This window comes from Coenobita brevimanus, chromosome 13, assembly GCF_032717465.1.
Source record: "Coenobita brevimanus isolate Jiangsu-jjx chromosome 13, ASM3271746v2, whole genome shotgun sequence".
NCBI lineage: Eukaryota > Metazoa > Arthropoda > Malacostraca > Decapoda > Coenobitidae > Coenobita > Coenobita brevimanus.
The window spans coordinates 9,372,276-9,382,275 of NC_136966.1; the positions used below are offsets into that span (position 1 = coordinate 9,372,276).

General features: G+C 42.9%; 1 protein-coding gene across 1 annotated transcript in view; it reads left to right on the forward strand.

The window, feature by feature from the left end:
• The window catches only part of LOC145414863 (uncharacterized), a 392,095-nt gene that overhangs the window by 303,474 nt on the left and 78,621 nt on the right, over positions 1–10,000 (forward strand). The window contains exon 2 of the mRNA XM_080284288.1: positions 2,507–2,578. Within this exon, the coding sequence (XP_080140414.1) occupies positions 2,507–2,578 (72 nt within the window). The remainder of the gene's footprint in view (positions 1–2,506; positions 2,579–10,000) is intronic.

A 10,000-nucleotide genomic window follows, 5' to 3' on the forward strand; every position in this document is an offset into this window, starting at 1 on the left:
GGTCAGGTTGTATATTAGTAGATGAGGTAATGAAGGGCATGGTGTACACTGTAGACTGTGACACTGTAGTAGTGGTGGGAAAAACATTCCAGCCTTCACAGAACCTCGGAACCACCTCGCTATCAACGTCTGAATTCCCGCCACAGTCGCTGCCTTGTCCGTATGCGTCCAGTCGCGACTTTACTTACTTTTTGTTATCATTGTCGTTCAGGTTTATCTCTAGTAATTTAAAAGGCACATATTTATCATTAAAGATATCATTGCTTTAATCTGTATCTGTATAATCCGGTATGTTACATATGAATAAGCGCCTTGGTTGAAATACAAAGTCAATTTGGTGCAGGTTCAAACACAACGGAAATCCACCAAGCACCGCCCGAGTACGTCGCGCAGTGTTACCAGATCCACCTGTCCTCGGCTGGCAAAATCAGTGCGTCAGACTCCGTGGAACCGAGTATAGTAATAATAATAATAGTAGTAATAATAATAATAATAATTATAGTAATAATGATAATAATAATAATAATAATAATGGTAATAATAATAATAATAATAATAATATGGTGGTGGTAGTAGTAGTAGTAGTAATTAATAATAATAATAATAATAATAGGATTCGAATAACATTTTTTGCGTAACAATTTCGTGCCAGAGAGAAATGTATTTATCGTAAGAACTTGCTGAGAATCTTCGTGAATGTGGGTCAGGTCAGATCAGGTCAGAGGTCACGAGAGAGAGAGAGGGGTCATCTGCCAGTCCTTCTTCCCTGACCTCCCAAGAACGCGTGACCTTTGACCTCCTTGGGTGAAATCTCGTCTTTAGTACATTTCTTGAAGCTTAGATGTACACTTCCCGGCCTTAGTACATCTGTGAGCCCCTTAATGTGCAGTGTAGTACATTTGTGAAGCTTAAAATGTGCTACTTCGATTGAGTACATGTAAAAAGTGCTTAATGTAACAGCGGAAGAAAGGAGAATTATTGTTTTGGGTTGAACTTGTGCTAAATGTAATGCTTTGTACATTTGTGGCACTTCAAGGTACATTTCTCAAGCGTAGTACTTGTGTGAGACGTCTTAGTAGCCCTTAGTACATCTGTAACATCTTATTGTGCTTGATAGTACATTTGTGAAGCTCCAGAGTACTTTCCCTTGGTTTAGTACATGTGTGAGACTGTGCTACGAATTTCATGTGAAATCTTGTAGCTCATTAGTACATTTGTGACGTTTGAAAATTACTCTATCTTAGTACATGAGTGAGACAGCTCTGTGATCCTGTATTACTGTGCTTAAGTACATTGTTACAAAGTAGAGCTGTACTGAGATTAACTGTACAGAGCGAGTTTAGTCCTTCTAGCTACTACACGTGTACACCTTACCTACCCCCGTGTGCGTAAGTGTATGTGTGCGTGAGGCTGTGCGTTTGTGTGCGTCTGCGGAATGCCTCCCATGTACACCTTTTCATTTGTAAGTAATTTTTATTATTATTTATTATGATTTATAAATTGGATTTTGAGACAGGGTTTAAGTTCCTGGAGAAATAATAATAATAATAATAATAGCAATAATAATAATAATAATAATAATAGTAATAATCATAATGTTTATTTGTATTATTATTATTATTATTATTGTTATTATTATTATTATTATTATTATTATTATTATTATTGTTATTACTACTTCACTATTACCACCACCACCACCACCACTACTACTACTACTACTACTACTACTACTACTACTACTACTACCACCAGTGCTATTATTATTATTATTATTATTATTTAGTGGTAGGTGGGGCACTCACCATCCACTCACTTGATGTAGTGCTGCTCTCGGGTGTCTGCCCTGTCCGCTCCTCCATCCTTCTTTCCTTCCATCCTCTTCTGTCATTCTTTCCTTCGTTCTTTTCTTTTCCTTCTGCCTGTGGGTGACTCTACACTGAGTGACAAGCCAAATGATGTTGACAATATAATTCCCAAATGGTTGGAGGTGTAGATATTAAAAAGAAAAGAGTAGTAGTAGCAGTAGTAGTAGTAGTAGTAGTAGTAGTAGTCTAAGGAGTAGCAGTAATAGTTATGTGCGAGGCCAAAGCCCTCACGAGTTTCCCGTCAATTAGTGGCATTTTCTCACCTGAGTGGCCCCACCTGGCCTGACTGTTACGCTTTTGAGAAGCTTATATCTCAGCAACCACAGGGCCGATCACTGCGTGGTTTGCACCATATGATAGCCCAGTTCTTTAAGGTTTGATTTTGACAGATTTCATCACACCCTGGCGCGTGTCGAAAATCTTCAAAAGAAGGCCACAGACCAGACAGTTTGTGGTACAGGCATCAAACTTGATAGCCAGGTGTATGGCCACACTGCAGTGCTTTCGGATTTAAATGCCCTTGCTCATACCTGGCCGACAAAGGCGTTTTACTGGTTGTAGGCATAGCAGTAGTAGTAGTAGTAGTAGTAGTAGTAGTGTTTTGGTGTGAGTCTGATGGGGGTGTGGTTGTGTTGCAGGGTGGGGAGAACTTCGATTTGGCGCTATCCGTACCAGACGCCTCGCCACACCACGGCTATATGGCTGATCAGGTGAACAGTGTAGAGAGTTTTTGCTTTGGTTTATCTCTCTGTCTGTCTGTCTCTCTAATAATCTCTCTCTCTGTCTATCCAAAAATCTGTCTTAGTCGGTCTGTCTCTGTTTTTGTCAATTTGTCTATCTCGCCCAGTTTTATCTATCTATCTCTGTCTTCTATCTGTCTGTCTATCTAACGCGTTCCTACCTCACGTATATAATGTCCAGCCAGATGAGTCTCTCTCTCTCTCTCTCTCTCTCTCTCTCTCTCTCTCTCTCTCTCTCTACTTAATAATTATCCTCTGCGTTATTTAACCTTTTCATTACGATTTCTCATTAAATTATATTTCCCTTTTTCTACTTTTACATTTAACAAAAAAGTATTATAAGGGATAATTTAGAATGGAATCTGCCCCCCCCCCCGTTCCAAAATTCTGCTCCTCCCCCAAAAAAATAATCCCCCACCCCCCCAAAAAATAGTCTAGGTAACAAGGATAATTAAAAAATATATATCGGTTACGAAAGTTTGATAATTAGCATTTTAATTGTGTACAGTTATGGACAAAAGTTGGTTTACTATTTCACTGCGTCTGCTTCACACTTAGGGCATGTCCGTCACTTTCCTCCCTGACGCATCATATCAGAGAGAATCATCTATGGCCAGAGAAACACACCAAGCCTCTCTCAGCTTAGGAATATTAGCCAGCAGAGGAAAGTGACAAGTACAAGAGGTGAAATATTAGGCAGAGAAACATACCAAGCCTCTCTCAGCTTAGGAATATTAGCCAGCAGAGGAAAGTGACAAGTACAAGAGGTGAAATATTAGGCAGAGAAACACACCAAGCCTCTCTCAGCTTAGGAATATTAGACAGCTGAGGAAAGTGACAAGTACAAGAGGTGAAATATTAGGCAGAGAAACATACCAAGCCTCTCTCAGCTTAGGAATATTAGACAGCTGAGGAAAGTGACAAGTACAAGAGGTGAAATATTAGGCAGAGAAACACACCAAGCCTCTCTCAGCTTAGGAATATTAGACAGCTGAGGAAAGTGACAAGTACAAGAGGTGAAATATTAGGCAGAGAAACATACCAAGCCTCTCTCAGCTTAGCAATATTAGCCAGCAGAGGAAAGTGACAAGTACAAGAGGTGAAATATTAGGCAGAGAAACACACCAAGCCTCTCTCAGCTTAGCAATATTAGCCAGCAGAAGAAGGTGATCAGTGGATGTGGAATATTAGATATCTTTTTTTTTATGGTTCATAGTGTGCTAAATTAATGTGCTTTTTAAATCTGTGTACATTTCCATATTTCTTCGCTCCATTCTGTGTGTGTGTGTGTGTGTGTGTGTGTGTGTGTGTGTGTGTGTGTGTCATCATACTGTACCCTTTTCTCATTAGTCCCTTCACCTCGAGGATAGTTTTTCTTGCTCTGTATATTTTGTCACTTAGTTAATATAAAGGTCAAATACATGAATCCTCCATCAGACGGTTTTTTCCATTCCTCAAAAAAATCTAGTATTAAAAGGTGTACTGAAGGCTTTACCGCACCCCTTCTGGCAACCCCCCCTCCACCCAGCTTCGGAAAATCGTCTGTCTGAGAGGTAAACGTCAGGAGAGACCACAAAGAGAAGAAAACGATAAGAAAACAGACCTTAACGACCCCCTCTCAGGTGAACAGAATCGTGTGGTGTTTGCTGGAAGGAAGTAGAGTTCTCCTAAGCGTGAAAGGGGTTAATGGTGATTTTTCTGGGGGATTTTTTCCATCTTTTTTCTACTAAACGCGTATATTTAGTTTTTATTTATTTATTTATTTATTTATTTATTTTTATAGTTAATACGGTAATGAAGGATATTTATAATTTTTACAAGACGGTCTCTTATGTAGGGTCGAAGTCGGTCTGAAACTGCTCTCTTTCTCTCTCTCTCTCTCTCTCTCTCTCTCTCTCTCTCTCTCTCTCTCTCTCTCCAAATTGTTCAGTAGTAGTAGTAGTAATTATAGTTACAACCCGAGACATATTTGAACATAATCCCAGTGGGCTGCAGGCTATAGTTCCTCTCCTCCTGCAGTCCACCATCGTCCTTTCTGGGGATAGGGAGGGAGTTAAGGGACATTGTATACCCAGGCAGTGGAGCCGCGCGGTTATATCAGTGCCACCGCCTGAAGGCCTCCCTCTCCACCACCAGATAGCGGTAACAAACAAGAAAATATATTATGGAATTGACGAGTTTTAAAAATGAACATCCCAGAAGGAAAATAGGAGAGAAAAAGTGCCAAAAAGTGAGACAGCGCGCGCATGTAAGTTTAAATCTGTAATGATGCTCGATGAGTGGCTTTGTTATTGTTTAGGTCCGGGGTGGGGGGCCCCGGAGCGAGCGTAATGGAGATTCCCCCGGCGCGTTTTTCCCCGTCCCCGTTTGCTCTTTTTGGTTTTGGAGAGAGAGAGAGAGAGAAAGAAAGAGAGAAAGAAAGTAGGGGATTAGAAAATAAATTACACAAAAGTATAAAATTTCCTTAAATATAAATGCGTTATTATAGGAATAATAATAATAATAATAATAATAATAATAGATATGGGAGAGAATTTAATGGAATAAAACACACACACACACACACACACACACACACACACACACACACACACACACACACACACAGAGCACATCTTCCACTAAATAAAAAATAATAACCAAATAAAGAGCATAAATACTGAAGAAAATAAAGAAAAGAGAGTAGGCAATACGAAGGAGGAAAGAGAAGAAGAAAATGACAAGGGAGGAAGAAAAGAGAGCAGCTTTAAAAGGACAAAAAAAGAGTAGGGAAAGAGAAGAAAAGGCGGAAGAAAAAGAGCAGGAAGAAAAACACATCAAGAGAGTAGTGGTAAAAGAGGAGGAGAGCAAGGATGAGGAAAGAGAAGAGGAGAGAAAGAAGGGGAGAGAGAGAGAGGAAAGGAGTGGAAGAAAAACAAGAGAAGAAGGAGGAGGAGGGGAAGGAGGAGGAGGAATAGGAAGAGAAGAAGAGGGAGAAGGAGGAGGAGGAGGAGAAAGAGGAGGAGAAGGCGTAGGAATAGGACAAGTAGGAAGAGGACGACGACAACGAAGACAAGAGGAAGAAACAGAGAAGCAAGGCGTAAAGAGGAGGAGGAAGGAGGGAAGAGGAAGTAGCAAGGAAGAGGAGGAGGAAGGAAGAAAAAGGGAAGGCGGAAGGAGGAAGACAGGAGAGCCTATTCCTTCATTCAGGCGACCATTTCTGCAAAAGTTTAATCCTATTTTGTGTGTCTGTAATTGGCTTTTATTGCTCATTACGGAAAGAAGGGGTGGATTATTATTTTGCCTCGCCCTGTAGCGGGAGGGGTGAGCTGGCGACACGGTGATTAGAGAGAGAGAGAGAGAGAGAGAGAGAGAGAAGGGATGAATATGAGGGAGGTAACAGGTTGAGGGAAGGTGAGAGAGAGAGAGAGAGGAGAAGGGATAAAGTATGAGGGAGGTAACAGGTTAAGGGAAGGTGAGAGAGAGAGAGAGAGAGGGAGAGAGAGAGAGAGAGAGGGAGAGAGAGAGAGAGAGAGAGAGAGAAGGGATAAAGTATGAGGGAGGTAACAGGTTAAGGGAAGGTGAGAGAGAGAGAGAGAGAGAGAGAGGAGAAGGGATGAAGTATGAGGGAGGTAACAGGTTAAGGGAAGGTGAGAGAGAGAGAGAGAGAGAGAGAGGAGGGGGTGGATGTAGGGGAAGAAGAAGGGAAGGAGGGAGGGAAAGCGAGAAGTTGAGAGAAATGATGGAGGTGATGAGGGAGGTGAGGGGGAGAGAGATTGGGGGGAAGGAGGAGAGACTGAAATGGAGGGAGGAGGAAGGGAAATAATATGAAGAGAGAGAGGGAGAGAGAGAGAGAGAGACGTTTACCTGTTCAGACCGTGGACGCCTCACATTCTCTCTCTCTCTCTCTCTCCTAGCAGACGGTTTTCTCAGCTTGGGGGAGTCTTAGGGAGGGAGGGGTTGAGGGGACTCCTATGATCCAGTTGAGGGAAATCGTCTTGAATTAATGGCATATGTGGTATTATTATTATTATTATTATTATTATTATTATTATTATTGGTATTATTGGTGTTACTGTTATTATTATTATTATTATTATTCGTATTTTTATTATTAATCTTCTTCTTCTTCTTTTTCTTCTCATTATTATTATTATTATTATTATTATTATTATTATTATTATTGTCATCATTCTCTCTCTCTCTCTCTCTCTCTCTCTCTCTCTCTCTCTCTCTCTCTCTCTCTCTCTCTCTCTCTCTCTCTCCCTCTCTCTCTCTCTCTCTCTCTCTCTCTCTCTCTCTCTCTCTCTCTCTCTCTCTCTCTCTCTCTCTCAAGTACGTGTTTATCTTTCCATGTGCGTGTGTGTGTACTTTTTTAGTGTGCACATAGCCGTTTTAGGAGGCGTGTATGTTTTCTGTGACGTAGTGTTTATTCGCACCAGCTTCCGAGAGAGAGAGAGAGAGAGAGAGAGAGGTATGATGCATGGATGGATGGTTATGAGGGAGAGAGAGAGAGAGAGAGAGAGAGAGAGAGAGAGAGAGAGAGAGGTATGATGCATGGATGGATGGTTATGAGGGAGGGGGAGAGAGAGAGAGGTATGATGCATGGATGGATGATTATGAGGGAAAGAATGAGAGAGAGAGAGAGAGAGAGAGGTATGATGCATGGATGGATGATTATGAGGGAAAGAATGAGAGAGAGAGAGAGAGAGAGAGAGAGAGGTATGATGCATGGATGGATGATTAAGAGAGAGAGAGAGAGAGAGAGAGAGGTATGATGCATGGATGGATGATTATGAGGGAAAGAATGAGAGAGAGAGAGAGAGAGAGAGAGAGAGAGGTATGATGCATGGATGGATGATTATGAGGGAAAGAATGAGAGAGAGAGAGAGAGAGAGAGAGAGAGAGAGAGAGAGAGAGGTATGATGCATGGATGGATGATTATGAGGGAAGGAAAGAGGATGAGAGAGAGAGAGGTATGATGCATGGATGGATGATTATGAGGGAGGGGGAGAGAGAGAGAGAGAGAGAGAGAGAGAGAGAGGGGGGAGGGGGAGAGAGAGAGAGAGAGAGAGAGAGAGAGAGAGAAGGATGGAGGAGGAAGGGAGGGAGGGAAATGAGGAGTGAAAGAAGGAATGGGGAAGGAAGGAAGGAAGGATGGAGGGAGGGTGGAAGGAAAGAAGGAAGGAAGGATGGAGGGAGGGAGGAAGGAAAGAAGGAAGGATGGAGGGAGGGAGGGAGGAAGGAAAGAAGGAAGGATGGAGGGAGGGAGGAAGGAAAGAAGGAAGGATGGAGGGAGGGAGGGAGGAAGGAAAGAAGGAAGGATGTACAAAGAATGAAGTAAAGTAGTGAATGAAGAGTAGAAGGAAGTGAAGGAATGAAGGAAGTATAAGAATGAAGTGTAGAAGGAAGTGTAGGAATGAAGGAAGAGTAGAAGGAAGTGTAGGAATGAAGGAAGTGTAGGAATGAAGGAAGTGAAGGAATGAAGGAAGTGTAGGAATGAAGGAAGTGTAGGAATGAAGGAAGAGTGGAAGGAAGTGTAGGAATGAAGGAAGTGTAGGAATGAAGGAAGTGTAGGAATGAAGGAAGTGTAGGAATGAAGGAAGTGTAGGAATGAAGGAAGTGTAGGAATGAAGGAAGTGTAGGAATGAAGTGTAGGAATGAAGGAAGTGTAGGAATGAAGGAAGTGTAGGAATGAAGGAAGTGAAGGAATGAAGGAAGTGAAGGAATGAAGGAAGTGTAGGAATGAAGGAAGGCAGTAGACTAATCAAGCAACGTTATTAAGGTGTTGGTAGTTGTGTAGGGAGAGGGAAGGGAGAAGAAAGGGAGGAGGGAGAGGGAGGAAGGGAAGGGGAGGAAGAAGAAAGGGAGGAGGGAGAGTGAGGAACCAGATAATAACTTCAGTACAGGGAGATAAGGGAGGGAGGGAGAGGATAGGGAGGGAGGAAGGAAGGGAGTGGAGGCGAGGTGAAAAGAGTTAATTTGAGAGAGAGAGAGAGAGAGAGAGAGAGAGAGAGAGAGAGAGGTAAGAGAAAAAATTATCAGAGGCAGAGTGAAAGAATGAAACTGAGAGAGAGAGAGAGAGAGAGAGAGAGAGAGAGAGAGAGAGAGAGAGAGGCGGTGTAACGCGTTTGTTAAAAGTTTTGTCAAATGAAAAAAGTTGGTATTACCTTCGTTTCCGCCGCCATCTTTGTTTGTGCGTTTGTCTGTGCCTTTGTGCGCCTCCGTTTGTCTTTGTCTCCTTGTTTGTGTGTTTGTTTGCCCGCGCTTGATTGTGTGTGTGTGTGTGTGTGTGTGTGTGTGTGGGTGTGTGTGTGTGTGTGGGTGTGGGTGTGTGTCTGTGGATGGGTGGGGGGATGAGCGGGTGTGTGTGTGTGTGGTGTTGGTGGTGTGTGTGTGTGTGTGTGTGTGTGTGTGTGTGTGTGTGTGTGTGTGTGTGTGGGTGTGTGTGTGTGTCTGTGGATGGGTGGGGGGATGAGCGGGTGTGTGTGTGTGTGGTGTTGGTGGTGTGTGTGTGTGTGTGTGTGTGTGTGTGTGTGTGTGTGTGTGTGAGAGAGAGAGAGAGAGAGAGAGAGAGTCATAATACATTTATCAGATGTATGTATGTGTGTGTGTGTGTATTCGTGTATGTGTGTATTTCAGGGTATGTATGTACGCGTATACACTGTGTACATATGTGTGTTCGCATTGGTGTGTGCGTGTGTCGGTTTTTGCATTTTTCTGTATGTGTGTATTTACTTGTTTCCTGTATGTAAGGGTTGCCTGTGCACATATGACTGTTTCTGTGTGTGCGTATTGTCCGTGTGTAAGTTTGAACGTAAGCGTTTATACAGTGGCTGTGTTTGTACAGTGCAATTGTGTTTGTGTGTGAGTGTATTTGTTTACATGTGTGTGTGTGTGTGTGTGTGTCCCTATCTATCTATCTATCTGTGTTTATCTATCCATCTATCTCTCCCTCTCTCAATACATATTTCCTCGAAAATTAATAATAATAATAATAATAATAACAACATACGTCATTTCCTCTTCATCTCCCTTTCCTGATCATTATCCTTATCGTTTCTCTCTCTCTCTCTCTCTCTCTCTCTCTCTCTCTCCATCTCTTCCTTCCTTCCTTTTCTCTCTTCTTCCCTCTTCCTCCTTCCCCCTACTCTTCTTTCTCACTTTCCTTCACTCCTCCTCCTTTCCTTCCATCTCATCCCCCCCTCTCTTAACTCTCCACCCTTTCCCTCCCCCTCCCCGGATCTCCCCCTCTCCCCTCCCCCCTGCTTTTCAATTTTAACACCTTCTCTCCCCACCTTCCCTTCCCCTCCTCTCCCCTCCCCCTTCAGTAGTCTGCCCCTCCTTCCCCTCACATACCCCCCCTCTCTCGTCCCCTTCCCCTCCCCTCCCCTCCCCTCCCCTCCCCTCCCC